General features: G+C 40.4%; 1 protein-coding gene across 6 annotated transcripts; it reads left to right on the top strand.

The window, feature by feature from the left end:
- Window positions 1-2,922: 2,922 nt before the first annotated feature.
- Window positions 2,923-7,985, top strand: LOC148844673 (zeaxanthin epoxidase, chloroplastic-like). Of its 6 annotated transcripts, none has more exons than XM_088954826.1 (12): window positions 2,945-3,370; window positions 3,612-3,944; window positions 4,093-4,204; window positions 5,321-5,483; window positions 5,562-5,636; window positions 5,732-5,832; window positions 5,916-6,031; window positions 6,139-6,350; window positions 6,447-6,538; window positions 6,866-6,980; window positions 7,126-7,229; window positions 7,562-7,985. In XM_088954826.1, exons 3-12 carry the CDS (start codon window positions 4,194-4,196, stop codon window positions 7,566-7,568), a joined length of 996 nt encoding a protein of 331 aa, XP_088810952.1. In that variant the 5' UTR covers window positions 2,945-3,370; window positions 3,612-3,944; window positions 4,093-4,193; the 3' UTR covers window positions 7,569-7,985. The 6 variants fall into 6 exon arrangements, with proteins under 6 accessions (XP_088810949.1, XP_088810952.1, XP_088810951.1 ...); XM_088954825.1 differs by having other exon boundaries at window positions 4,038-4,204; XM_088954824.1 differs by having other exon boundaries at window positions 3,046-3,538; window positions 4,038-4,204.
- Window positions 7,986-15,226: the final 7,241 nt, after the last annotated feature.

Here is a 15,226-nt window from a genome sequence, read left to right as displayed (position 1 = left end):
AAACGGCTCTAATGTGCAAAGTTATGGACTCCATGTTTTGAACAGATTGTAATTTGTATTTAATAATTTAATGATTGGGTCAAATGGGTCAATGATTCAACTTGCTAAATTAATGGGTTTTTCACCCATTTAATAATTTTTTTTACAAAATTCTGGATTTTAGAATAGCTGAAACAAAGAAATACTAGTTTCATAGTTCGAGTCAACGATGAATTGTTTGAAATAAAAAAGGGGGGGGGGGTCATTTACTAGAACACCTCCTAAGGGGAAGAAGAGCTATGATTTTTTATTGAGGGGGGCCAAAACCTAGAAAACATGGATATAGGGGGTCAAAAGTTAGGAAACATGAGTGAAGGGGCTAAAATACAAGTGGAACTTATATAGATTTAACGGGAATTTTGAAATCATAGGGGGGGCCATGGCTCCTCTTCACCACCCTTGGCTCTGCCCTTGCACCCCCTATAGTTTCAAAGATTTACTTAAACATATACTATAGTTTGTATTTTACTAAAACGCTCTTTATAGTTTGCAACCTATTTACTTAATCAATCTTTCATTAAGAACTATTTGTTTTTCCATATGAAAGTAGAAACATGATCTCCTAAACTAGGTGGAAAATGTTTAAGGGCATGAATCCATAATTATTTATTCCAATAAATCCTAAACGGAGTGAAAAATGTTCAAGAGTATGGATTCATCGTTGGTTATTCCACTAGTACCTTTTAACAAATTTTTGTATAGAAAATAAAATTGACCAAATTGAAAAAAATAAAGGGATTGTTCATGTTTTAATAAGGGTAAAAATGAAATTTTTACTTTTAGTTGATTTTGATTAAATTTATTTGAATGGATATTAATATTAATATTTTCGTTTTCAATGAAATTTTTACTTTTAGTTGATTTTGATTAAATTTATTTGAATGGATATTAATATTAATATTTTCGTTTTCAATTTTTCTCTAATCAAAGGTCAATTAAACAAATTGATTGCAAACTATTGGGAATGTTTTATGAAGCTATAAACAGTGTTTATTAAATAACCCTAAAAAATCATTGATGTGATGTATTGAATTTATTAGATTGGGGAAGCATGCGTTGTGAGATCCTGATTTATTTGTATTGGAGCTCGAGTAGCAACTTGTGTGCTGCGACCGACCAATAAAAGATGGGCAGCCACTCCCTCTTTGTCGTGTTGCTAACGTGCCTACTAGTTATTTGATGGTACTGGTCCAATGATGCTGATGCCATCCCCCTACGAATTCACGGTACACCACGTCATATCCATTCTATGCATGTGGGGTTTCCGTTTGCCTGAGCATAGGCCTCGTGTAAGAGAGTCGAATAGAAAAATAGTTTTCTTCGGAAAATTATGAACAGGTCCATTATAAATTTCTAAATTTTACTGCACATCTATAAACATTTAAGACTCTACACACCAATGCCTGACATCAATGCCTGACATCATTTTCGAGTTAGATTCCACTTGCCTGTCATGTTCATGTGTCTAACGAAACTGGGGAGGGTTCACCATCCCTACTCTACTCTCTCCACTTCTTCCTGTCACCCATTAGTCAAAGCTCAGTCACCTTCTCTGCCCACACAGTTAAGGCTGTTTGATTTCTCTCTAAACATGGACAGTATTTACCGCCAAACGTGCAATTAGTTTTATTATTAAATTAGGAAGAGACTGTAATTTCAGACTTTTGAGAGGAAGTACAGTCTATTTATTCTTTTTAATTTTTTGTTTATTCATAATTAAAAATGTATATTAAACTTTTTTAGCGTTTGGTGGTAAATACGTGTCACACATAGAGAAAATCAAACAGCCTGAGCTGTTTTCTGTAAACAGCCAAAGTTTTCTCCCTCTTGTCCACGTATCCTTCCTATCTCAATCGCTGAATTATCCCCCATTAATTTGGATTATATCGGCTTGATTAATTGATTCAAAAGATTTAAATTTAAATATAAAAAATATAGTTATATTATTAAAAATTCTAAATTAATAACATAAAATATTTTAAACTAAAAAATATGAATAATTTTCTGTTTTTTCATATTAAAAAAATTAAATTTAAAATATAAAACTAAAACTGATCCAACCTCTAAAATTAATATAATAACTAAACGGAAACCAATAAAAAAATATTAAAAATTGATCAATTCAAGTCAAATTGGATTGGATTAATCGGTTTGATGAATTTCATCAACGGCCCTAATTGTCTTGGACTAGGGTAATGGGGGTGACTGTGGGAGTTAAAAGATTCAGATGGGAACCATAAGTTCGAATCTATTCCTCACACAACGTGTCTCACACCGACCTTACAGCATGTTTAAGCTGTACATCGGAAATATCTCCAATATTATTTATAAGGAGATATTCTCAATACAACGTGGGATGTACCTGTGAAGTCGGTGTGAAGCGCGATATATGAACAGCTGATCCCAATTCGAGAACCATAGAATCGGGAGATGTTCCCAAATCCCAAATTACGTTTAAAGGTATGTGGGGAGCCAATCTGAACTCGAGAGCTAATAGGAATCTACAAACTGTCAGGGCTATTCTCGGCTTTTCATTATAACTGATAATACTATTTTTCTCGATTTAATTGAAAAAAGGGGCTAAACATAAGAGATCTACGTATTGAATCTTTATTAAATGATAAATAAAGCTCTGTAAACTAGTGTACATTGTAGAATCCCATTAAGCACCAATCAGGACCGTACAAATATTATATACTATAGTTGAAAGATCTTTTGCTTGCACGTGTATGTCCACTATACGATCTTTTAGATATCTTCATATACGTGTACGACCAGATTTGTAAGATGAAAAGTTGTTCTACTTTTTAAACATAAAATATTGTGAACTGTAGAAAATGACCAGCGATTGATTTGGTGTACTGTTCTTGGTAATGTCTACAGAGCGCTTCCATCGCTATCTGTCGAGTCGCCATTGATGGCTACACTCTTCAGAGAGAGAGAGAGAGAGAGAGAGAGACTACATGCTCAACATCTCTAAATCAAACAATTCCGCCCCACTTCAGTGATAATGAGTTTCCGTTGGCTGTTTCTGTTAGAACTGCTCTCCAGGATTTGCCTTCTTCACTTGAATGGAACCCGTTATCCACTCTTTGTTTTTTTTTTCAGTTTAATCCCTGATTTGGTTCATTTTTTATAGTTTCAGTTCTCAGCTCTTCTAAATCTCTACATCAAACAATTCTTCCCCTCTTTGTTGTGATTTCACCATAATCTGCACATATTTTTTTCTGCATTTCTCTGTAGTTCTAGAAAAAATTCTCCTTTTCTGCTATGATCATCCCATTTACTTTGCTCTATATTCATCGACGGCTTCACGATTTCGACCCTACGGGCACGTCCCTTTTTCCTCGTTTCTTCAATTCATCTAGTGTTAGCTTATATTTCTGCTGATTATAAGTTTAAAACCAGCTATTAGCGTTCTAGGTATTTTCTTCCTGTAGTCGAAGTACCTATATCTTATATTTCCATACGCACTTTTGCTCCATGACGTCTCTGCAAGGTGTTTGTTTCTGCAATCAATATCAGACTTTCATTAGAACTCCTGAATTTAGATCGAAAAGATTTGGTTTCAGAAACTGCGTCTTCCGGTGTCAAGGAGGATCGCCGAGTCTGGACGGAGGGAAGAATGGAAAGAAGAAGCTTCGCATTATGATAGCCGGCGGTGGTATTGGCGGGTTAGTCCTGGCTCTAGCAGCCAAAAACAGAGGATTTGATATCAAGGTGTTTGAGAAGAATTTGAGTGCGGTGAGAGGGGAGGGTCAGCTTCGAGGCCCAATTCAGCTCCTGAGCAATGCGTTGGCAGTGCTGGAAGCCATAGATAAGGATGTCGCAAAGAAAATCATGGAAGTTGGTTGCGTCACTGGTGATCGGATCAATGGCCTTGCCGATGGCCTCTCAGGTGAATGGTATATTTCTGTTTTCAGACTCTGCTGCAAACCATCTCAAACATTACTGTTAGTAGATCTTATTACAGACAGGATTTCCATTTTTTTCTTTAGGGAATCAAAAGGGTCAAATATGGATTAGTTGAGAAGATTATTTTTGGGGTTTCAGATTCGGAGCAGAACTGAAATTCTACTGTAAATGAAACTATATTCTTTGGTTTTTCAACCTTTTTACATGTACCGAGGGCGGGGTACCAGAACACCATTTTGATGAGCTCAGCGTAAGTGATTAATTGATTTTTCTGAACCATTTATCATATGGACTGTTATGTGGATGCTTGTAAACTGACCACTCAAATGTCAAATTCAAATCAATGCCAGGGATGCCCAGATAGTTGGGCACATGTGTTATAAAAAAAATATCCACAAGATTTATTTGGTGAGGCTTGACCAGTGTTCCATTGCGTATTTGTAATTTTGACTCTCACATAATTCTTCTTATTTATATATTTTTCTCATTTGAAGCTAGATCGATTTTATGCTTCTAGTAATAAAAATATATTTATAAATTATACTCCCTTGTGAAAGATACTATTTAAAATCATAAGGAAATATCAACTCTTAGCCAGGCTTGCTGTTGTTGATAGTTTGTATCTCTATGAAATGTCAACACGATAGTCTGTTATCTAAGTTGCTTAGATTAAAGTTGATCATTTATTTTGGAAGAGGCGATGTATGAAAGCAAATTTTCAAATTGCTTAGGTTGTATTTAGTTAAAACTCTGGTTTTCAGAGTGAGAAACATTGGAACAGTCTTTGGTTCCTGTTCCTGATCATGCATGCTTTTAAACATGTAAAAGCCCAAAAGGTATCACGTGATCTGATGGTCTATTCTAACTTCTGAAAGATATCATCAATCCTAATTCTTCTTTCCCAAATGCCTTCTCTTCTTTGCTCCCAGTATTAATAGGGAAAAGAAAACTTATGAGGAAGAATTTGTTCATCGTAAACTTTTCCTTTTCATGGAAAATTTCACTGATTTTGTCATAAAGAAAATGTCAGGATAATTTAATAGAAACATGTGAAACTGCAACATTAGCGAACGTTTTCAGGACTAGAATTCTTAGTTTCTTACTAAACTTGGATGTTTGAAAATATTGCGCATGGCGATTATTATCAAGGCCAAGTTTTTGCTAACTGGAGTTGACTCAAAGATGAACTGGATGAAGGAAAAAGGACTAAACGTTTTTACTTTTTTTTCCTGAAACCACTGTGAGAAAAGAATGATTTTCAGACTAATAATGGTACCAGTGCATCAACAACTGTGGCTAAGAATGAATAACTCTTTGCAACTGGAAAGTAGAATTTCATCGGCTTCTTTTCTTTTTCTTGCCTCAGGTTTACCAAGTTTGATCTACTGACCCCTGCTGTAGAGAGGGGTCTCCCTGTTACTCAAGTAATCTGCAGAATGACACTGCAAGACATATTACTGGATGCCGTGGGGTCAGATATAGTTTCTAACAGATCTAATGTTGTGGACTTTGTGGAAGACTCTGATAAGGTTTGAAGCCAGTCTACTCAGTCATTTTTCAGTTAAGCTCAAAATGTTCTTAACTGCATACTTTTCATGGAACATCAGGTTACTGTAATTCTTGAAGATGGCCGGCAGCATGAAGGTGACATTTTAGTTGGGGCAGATGGAATCTGGTCAACAGTAAGTTACTTTTCTCCTATATCATTTCACTTGGTTATCAATCATTATATGTTTACTTTGAAGCCCCTCTCTTATCTTTTCTTTCACTCTGTTAGGTACGTGCAAAATTATTTGGGAGGCAAGAGGCAAAATATTCAAATTATACATGCTACAGTGGATTAGTGAATTATGTTCCTCCCTATATTAACACTGTTGGGTATGTGATCTGAAATATCTTTACAGAATTGTGCCCCATGTTAATTCAATACTTGCTTTCATGTTTGATGTTTTCTGGTGAAGGTATCGGGTGTTCTTGGGCTTGGACCTATATTTTGTTGCTTCAGACGTTGGAGATGGGAACATGCAATGGTACGGGTTCCATAAGGAACATCCTGGGAACACTGATCCTCCCCGAGGCAAGCCCCTCTTGCCTTAAAACCCAAGGTTATGTGATTTACTAAATGGCTCATGAACCAGAATTGGATAGCCCCATTAAGAAGATGCATTTCCTTAAATGATATAGGCAAGAAAAAGAGGCTTCTTCAATTGTTTGGGAGCTGGTGTGATGAAGTCACCACTCTAATATCAGAAACACAAGAACATTTGATACTAAGAAGAGACATCTATGATAGAGACATGATTTACTCCTGGGGAAGAGGGCGTGTGACTTTGTTAGGTGATGCTGCCCATCCAATGCAGCCAAATCTTGGCCAGGGGGGTTGCATGGCAATTGAGGTGTGTGACATTATTACCCTATTTAGTTCTGTGCATGTGATTAATTCTGGATTGAGAAAGAAATAAGATAACAATGACCATAATAATCTTTTTCAGGACTGCTACCAACTTATACTTGAGCTTGAGAAGGTTTCTGAGCATATCAATGACGCTCAAGTGTTTGAAGAAATTGCTTCTGCACTTAAAAGGTATAGCTCATGTTGGTAACAAAGTAGTAAAAGTAGAATGAATTCATCTTGTATAGAATCCTGGTACTGGTACACCAGAAGAATGTTCTATCAATTGGTCCAAGCAGTCACATGTTTGAGTAGTACCGTCCAATAGAGTCAAGTATTAGGGGCCTCCCAATTTGTACCCAGTGAATTGCAAATCAAGATCCAATGGATGCAACTGCTGGATGACCATTCTGTTGATGGCTGAACCAAAAGGTCTCTGTCCAAAGTTTGTATCTTGTTATATTTTCTTCTGTGAGTTGCTTGTGAATGAAATATGCCTGGATTGTATGCTTTATGCAGATATGAGAAGAAAAGGATGTTTCGAGTCAGTGTGATACATACATTGTCACGGATGGCATCAAGAATGGTTACCAAATACCAACCTTATTTGAATTTTTCACCAGGTCCTCTCTCTGTAAGTCATTCATTCCTCGGTTGCTACTGTAATATCCTTGGTCCCATGTCATTGGAAATAATATGGACTTGTTTGGTGCTTAAGTTCTTTTCTATTGCTTTTTTTTTTTAAGGGTATGCTGTATTGTTATCATTGTCTGTTGCAGTTCTTGACAACACTGCGTATAACACACCCTGCATTTCACGGTGTGCGTCTCTTTTCCCAGCTTGGAATGCCTCAGTTGATGACTTGGATGCTTTCAGGTCATGGGTAAGGTTTCCTCGTATCAAATTTATCCAACCTATTACACAGAAATAGCCTGTATTATAAGATAAAGTTTGGAAGCAGAGCTAGCTGTTGGGTCAAAATTTCCTCCCACAAGCTTTAAGGCTGCATTTGGGTTAGGGAGGCAAAGGAATCAGGGAAGGGAATTTTTGACCCCAAAATTCCACAAATTTCCAGATTAATAAACTTTTGGCTCCAAAAAGGCACCATGCAGAATTCTGGCACTCAATGGTCCATTGTTGTATTTGAGGTTGATTATATTCTTTTTGTTTGATAAATCCTTCTAAACCAAATTGTTCATGTGGCTTTCTTTGAAGGTTGTGAAAGAACAAACAAGAGAAAGGACCAGAGGAGCCAGGCTTTAAACTCTACAGAGGATGTACAATATGCAAGAAAAATTAAGGATGAACAAAACAAGTCTGCTCTCGATAGCAGTTTACTGTTTGTTTGCAAGTGCAACCGCCAATAAGCTGTTAATTGGGAATCAACACAAGGAGGAATGATAACATGGGGGTTTGCCATTAAAACTGAGGGAAGGAATTAATTTGTGATGCATGGTAGCTTTGAATGCTGCGTGAGGAGTTGTGATGAATACCCCCTTCGGCTATATCTATATGCTTCCTTATTAATTTATATATATTATAGCACAGAAGTATGTAATTCCCCCCAAAAAAATCTCTTATGAAAGCTTTAAGGAGAGAAGCCTATTGGCCGAATATATTAACCAGATTCAACACAGAAGCTTGTTATCCCCCCCAAAAAAATCTTTTATCGAATAGGGTGTGTTTGCCAATGTGTGTATGATCTTATTTTTCAAAAACACAGCCCTGTATCAGAATCAACATCTCATTCCATTTCACTGTACAAACCCACAAGCCACAAAACAAATAACAGTTCCAGAGATAAATGCGAGATGATTGACACTAGAAATTGATCAGCTGCAATCCAGGAAAAACGTAAATCCAACTGATTAAATCGAGATATAATAAGATGGGTCCAACCATTCCCTTTAGTAAATTAATATAATTATAAATATGTATAGTGCAAATCAGTGTTTCTAACCTGGACGGTTAGATTTTTCAGTATAGGAATCATCCAAGCAATCAGTTCTATTTCAACCTTGACCCGTTTATTGTCTAAAAACCATTGATTAGTCAATGACCCACTGATCTGGGCGCCCAAACTGTTAGCCCATTTAATTCTAATAATGGTTTTTCACCGTTATTATTTTTTAAATTGGAACAAGCCATTCATTCGAACTATACAATCTAACTGTTGATCCAAAAATTGTTGGACAAAGTGGTTCATGATGTATTAATTTTTTGTGCTAAGTACTTCATCATTTGGTCTGCTTCCAAGTGGTTGATGACTCAGAGGCCGAAGTGAACTTTCGTTGGATGAAGACTTGGATGCCGAGCTGACCAGGACAAGTTGGGAGCAGATTAGGTGCCGAGTTAACTGAGTTGGGCTGTGCAGGTTAGGTGCCGAACTGACTGGGCCGAGCTAGGCAGGTTGGGTGACGAGTTGACTGGACTGCGCTAGGTAGGTTAGGTGACGAGCTGACTAGAGTGTTGAGCTACCTATTAGGTGCCGAGCTTACCAGAGTGTCGAGCTGGATTAATTGTTGAGCTTCGTAGCTCTTTAGAGACCTGTGAGGAACCAATGTTAGATGACCCAGGGTGGCTAACCTGGCGAAGTCGCTATGATGCCTAAGTCAGTACTCTTATAATAGACTGCGAGCTAAAAATCACAAAATATGAGAGCTAGAATATGCTTACTTCCCCCCATGTCATTGTGGTTGGTGCCCTTATATAGGCATTGTTTGGCGTGTGCTTCACGCACCATATCCGAGATTTCTGAGAAGTCTAAGTGGTTCGAGATTCCCTGAGGTAACCACCATGCACGTTGACCACTCTCCGGATCGTTGGATACATTGGCCAACTTTCAAGGATCGTGGGAGTGTTTGGATATGCATGCTGAATTCGTCAACGAGCACATATTGCAAGTCGCCAGGTCGCTGCTTGTGCCAGGCTGCCAGGTTGCGCCTGGGCCATGCCGCTAGGTCGGTGCCTGTGATAGGCCGCCAGGTCATGCCATTGTCAGGCTGCCAGCTCGCGCCAGGGGTTAGGCCGCCAGGTGGGACACCACCTAATTGTTCTGAGGTGCCATGTGTCACAATATCATTGGAGGGCCAAATCCGCCCTCATCAATTCGAGTTCCGGGTCAATTTTAAAACATTGGTGAAAATATAAGAATTAGCTTATGTTTCATTATTTTATCGAGTAATGTTTTGACAAATTTATCCGCATAAGGAGGTTGAACAACTCAAAGTTATCAATAATGTAAATCCGGGTAAGTTTTGGCATGGAAATGGATTGATGTACTGTACGTATTTCTATTTGTACGTTAGTGGGCATCTAAAATTTCACTAGTTAATGTTTGGCGTGGCTGCGTTTTATACAATGTTGCTCTTGCATCAATTTGCCACATTGGCATGTTAAGAAACAGCTTAAAAAGAAAGTGTTTACTGTTACTATAGAAAAGCAATGCAAGGAAATCACATTTTTGACTTTTTTTTTTCTTTTTTTCTTTTTGAGAATCCTGGGGTATTGCAACCTGCAACTTTCTATAAAGCCATTCTGATTTCTGACATTATACATTCGAAAGTAGAACACGGCAACATAATGGATTGCCAAATTTTCGTTCTAACGATTCCACATGTATTCCAAAAATCCACATCAGCAATATGTAGAGTTAATGGACGATCAACAACCGATTGTGTTATTTATGCAGTGTAAAATAGCTTTTAAAAGAGGGTAAATTGTTGAAACGTCCCCTTAAATATCAAAACACTTACATTTCATCAATGTTTATTTTTCAAAATTTTTCTCATATAATTCGTTAGTCTAAACTCTTTTTATCTCTTTTTTTTAAATGGATTTATTTTCACATTTATCCTTTAAATCAATCAATCAAAGATACAGAATATATTTAATTCTGTTAATGTTTTTTCATTCAATGTTTATACTTTATTTATTTATAAAATCGAAAAAGATAATAATTACAACTGTTTATGACAATTAGGTGCCACTAGGCACCACCATCAACCTAACAGTAATAAATGCTTAACCATTTGATGAAAGTTTAAAAAATAATTTTGTCAAATGTTAGGTATGCATAGAAACTGAAGTCACCTTTTATTATTTCGATGCATATGGAAGAGCATGAGATGGGAACTGTTGAAATGGCACCTATGTGGCAGCATTTATTGAATAAACACCCACTGAACCAAACACCCTAAAAAATGCAACTTCAAATTCTCTGTTTTTTTTTTGGGATAAATTATATGCCCCCCCCATATTACGGGTTCAGTGACATAGACCCCCCTTTCTACTTTTTTTTTTTGTGACAAAGACCCCTCTAAATTTTGACAGTTAGATAAAAACCCCCTCCATTAGCGTTCATTTATCATCGGAAAAAATTAGCATTTAGTTATAATATTTTTAAATACTCAAACTACCTTTTTTTAAAATTTTTCATTTTCAAACCATTTTACCCTTCATACCCTTTTAAAACATGGCCTTACCGAGTTATCTCCTGTTTTCTTCTTTCGGATGTGTTCAAGCTTCAAAGCAAAGGAGAGGGGGGTTTTCCTTGGTAGCAACGTTTCAGCAGAGAACATCCCTCTCCGAGAGAGAGAGAATGTTGTTAGTTGGTGAGTTAAAGGGTTGGAAACTGCTTCAGATGCCTTGGTATTGAAGCATATGACAAATGCAACTGCAAGGAACGTATCTATGTTCAATCTAATGTTCTCCGTACACAAAGCGGAAATGAGGAAAAATCTATAGAGGATGGAGAAGGTGAAAGGGGCGTGTAAGAATAGAATGCAGATGAAGAGAATTTAGGAATACAAGATGAAGATGAAAGTGCTCATCCCTGCTACTTTGCTAGTGTGCTCAGCCCATACTTGCTCGCTCCACTCTCTCTTTTCCTTTTCAAAGACAGAGGGATTGCACACTACAACTGCATTTTGCAATTCTACACAATCAACAATGAAGGAGGGTTGCTTTACTAAATGCCACTTATTATGATTTAACTGTCTCTATCAAATCGTAAGGAAATTAAATCAAGAAGGTCTTCAATGTATTGCATCATGAATATGGGCATCTTTTTAACATCAGTTCGCGCATCACACAATGTTGGGGACATGGTGAGTTGGCCTATCACAGCTCGGCCACGTCGACATAGTCCGGCCGAGCTATGGCATTATCGTAATCCCGCCAACCACGTCAGTTATGCGTTACACGGATAATCTCACCTAGCGGATAGAGATGGGAAGATAAATCCGTCGAGTAGGACTCTACCCTCCTGTAACCTCAGCAGGGAACTTTATCCCGATTTTCTTAGAACTCTACTCCGTCCAAGATACGGACCCTTTGGCTATAAAAATGTACTCCATGCTCAAGGTAAGGCATCTCCCAACTTCTGACACCCATACTGCCACTTAACCCGGACCAACACCCTTATAGCTCGGCCCGACCATCCACCACCTCCTACTCACTTGAGCGTCAGAGTACTTACCCGGGGATAACTCCTAAGACTTCTGATTTTTCCTTAATCACAAGTTTTGAAGCGCGGCCTCGTCCTTAAAGCTCAGCTCTGCCCTGCCAGCAAGAACTATCTGGTTGCCCTCCTCAGTTCGTACACTACCTCGGATTGAGCAGCATCAAACTAGCACTGTCTGTGGGAACTTACAAAAAGTTCTCCCAAAAAATTCCTCCTACGCAGCTTCAAAGTCGATTAAGATGCCTAAGAACCATTATGAATGATCTTTAGGTCGTTCCCCATCTCGGGAGAACCGACTCCTCACATCAAGAATCCCCGCAACCTTCGGCCGCATTAGATTCAGTGCAATTTCAAGCCATGCAAGAAAAGCTCAATAAGATCTTCGAGTTCATGCAAACACTAGGGTCCGCTGCGCCACCCAACTAGGTCGTCCCCCCTCACGCCCCGACACGCACAAAGGACAATCCTCGGATCAAGAACCCCAAAGCTCATCGGTCAAATGTAAGGGGAGAGTGGTCTGAGTGTATGAGGCAAGACATGACCCAAAGGCCCGCCTCTACTGCCCGCTCTCGTGGATGGGACCACCATAACCAGACAGGCCAGTCAGCATGCATCCCTGCCAAAGAAAGGCTCGGCAAAAGGACACCGCCCTTTGTGGTCTCTGTCATCGAGTCAAGCTCGGTTAAGGATCACCCCGCACGACCCAAGAGGGAGGCCATACATATTGCGGCCCTGGACAATAGAGAGGAATTACAAGATGAGGTTAAACCCAACCAGGTGCGGCTTCTGGGTGGGCTCCGGCTAGTTTTTGGTGTTCATGGTAACATAGAGAGGAATTGAAGCAAATCCGAAGAAGATAAAGGCCATCCTTGACATGCCATCCCCTCGGACCCAAAAAGAGGTGCAACGGATCACCGGATGATAGTTGTCCTTGGTAGGTTTATGTCCAAATCCACAGACCGATGCCTCCCTTTTCTCAAAGCCCTCAAGCGACCAAAGGACTTCCATTGGAAAGAAGAGTGTGAGTAGTCTTTCTAGGAACTAAAACAGTACTTGAGCTTGCTGCCCTTCCTGACTAAGCCGAGCCCAGGGGGACAAACTATTGTTCTACCTCTCGGCTGGAGATGAGGTAGTCAGCTCAATAATGGTCAAAGAAGAGGACCGGGTATAGAGGCCGATCTACTAGACCAGTAAGGTCCTCAACGGCATAGAGACTCGGTACTCCAATCTTGAAAACTTGGCTTTGGTCCTCGTCACCACGACCAGAAAGCTTAGACCCTACTTCCAAGCCCATAGCGTTTGAGTACTCACCAACCAGCCCCTTAAGCAAGTGCTACAAAGACTAGAAGTATCAAGTGCCTAGTCAAGTGAAGTGTGGAGCTAAGTGAATACTACATAGAGTACGCACCCCAGCCAGTGATCAAAGCCCAAGCCTTGGTAGATTTCATCGTAGAGTGTACATTCACAATCGAGGAGCCGGCCTTACTGCCCCTAGTATGGACTCTCCATGTAGATGGCTCGTCAAAGCATCAAGGCAGCGGTGCTGATGTTATCCTCCTCGGCCTGGACGACATAGAACTGGAGCGCGCCCTCAGGTTTGAGTTCAAAGCCTCCAACAATGAGGCCAAATATGAGGTCCCGATTGCTGGACTCCACCTTACTTTGGACCTCGGGGCCCGATGAACCAAGAACTTCAATGACTCACAGCTTGTGGTCAACCAAATCCACGGCTAGTTTGAGGCTTGGACTCCCTCTATGGAGAGTTACCTACAAAAGGTGCAGGAGCTCATCTAGGAGCTCGAGCATTTCGATATCTAGCAAATTCCTCGAGTCGAGAACGCTCAAGCCGATGCCCTTTCGAAGCTGGCTAGCTCGCCGCAAACCGATCTTAAAGCCGTCCGGTTAGACACACTAGCCTAGTCGAGCATCTCACCAACAACCATTCTCATCCTTCTAATGCAGCATGGCCCATCTTTCGTAAAGGGTCAACTCTACCACCGTTCCCACATGCTTCCATACCTGAAGTGTTTCCCCCCAGCCAAAGCATACTACGTTCATAGGAAGATACATGAGGGCATTTGCGGAGATCACCCCAGCGTGCGCACACTAGCCCATAAGGCACTTCGGCAGTTTTACTTTTGACCGACGATGAAGCAGGATGCCGCCCAGTTAGTTCGAAAGTGCGATAGTTGATAGCGTCACTCTAATCTCCATCACCATCCTACAGCCCCTCTGGAGCCGATCACCAGCCCATGGTAGTTCACACAATGGGGAAGGGACATCCTCGGCCCCCTTCCCACCGCGGTTACACAGAAGAATTTCCTTCTCGTAGCAGTGGACTACTTCACGAATTGGGTTAGTGTCGAAGCCTTGGCACGCATCAGCGCCCACAACGGAACACAGTCACCGACAACGGAACACAGTTCACCGACAAGAAGTTCGAGGCCCTGGCACGCATCACCACCCAATTAGCTACAAAGTGGACTACTTCACGAAGTGAGTAGAAGCCGAAGACATGGCATGCTTCACTGCCCACAATGCCCAAAATTTCCTCTGGCAGGGAATTGTCTGTCGCTTCGGTATCCCGCGTGCACTCATTACAGACAACGAAACACAATTCACCAACAAGAAATTTGAGGCCCTCTGTGCCGACCTGAGGATCGATCACCGAACTACCACAATTCACCAACCCCAGAGCAACGGACAGACCGAGGTAACCAACCGCATCCTACTACACGGCCTAAAAACACGCCTAGATCAAGCCAAGGGAAAGTGGGATGAGGAGCTGTCGAGCATTCTTTGGGCTTACAGGACGACCTCGCGGACTGCCACCGGGGAGATCCCTTTTAGTCTGACCTATGGGGCCAAAGCCATGATCCCCGTGGAGATAGGTTCCCTAACCATTTGGACCAAACTCTTCAACGAGGGGCAGAATGACAAAAATCTACGCGCGAAGTTGGACCTAGTAGAAGAAACTCGGGACTGAGCACATTTGAAGATAGTTTCACAACAACAGAAGATGGCATGACATTATGATTCTAAGGTGAAAAGATGCAAATTCAAGACAGGCGACTTCGTCCTGTGTAGAGTCATAGTCCCCACACCAGGAGAAGGGAAGCTCATACCGAACTAGGAAGGGTTGTACAGAATCCCCAGAGTCCTTGGAATGAGTACTTATAGACTTGAAGACCTCGAAGGCCGATTGATACCAAGGATTTGGAACTTGGAAAAACTCAGGATGTACTACCAGTAGACCTACAAGCAATAAAAGTCTCCTCTGTTTTAAGCTACTTTTCTGACCCCAAGGCGCGCACACACCCACCTAACACACCACACACGCACATGCTTCGGCTAAAAAAGAAAGTCGCACTGCCAATCGAGTTGACTTCACCGATCCCCAAACGACTAAGCCCATC

The sequence above is a fragment of the Nelumbo lutea genome, chromosome 7 (genome assembly GCF_056320005.1).
Source record: "Nelumbo lutea isolate HS-2025 chromosome 7, American lotus-T2T, whole genome shotgun sequence".
In the NCBI taxonomy this organism is placed as follows: domain Eukaryota; kingdom Viridiplantae; phylum Streptophyta; class Magnoliopsida; order Proteales; family Nelumbonaceae; genus Nelumbo; species Nelumbo lutea.
The sequence above is the reverse complement of the archived record's forward strand: the minus strand, read 5'-3'. Positions and strand labels throughout refer to the sequence as shown.

What these genes read in the sequence shown, in the direction of transcription:
- LOC148844673 (XM_088954821.1), top strand. Translation starts at nt 3,523, where the DNA reads ATGACGTCTCTGCAAGGTGTTTGTTTCTGCAATCAATATCAGACTTTC. An exon ending in CCCTATATTAACACTGTTGG is followed by an intron (nt 5,833 to 5,915) that starts GTATGTGATCTG and finishes TTTCTGGTGAAG; the next exon opens with GTATCGGGTGTTCTTGGGCT. An exon ending in GAACACTGATCCTCCCCGAG is followed by an intron (nt 6,032 to 6,138) that starts GCAAGCCCCTCT and finishes TAAATGATATAG; the next exon opens with GCAAGAAAAAGAGGCTTCTT.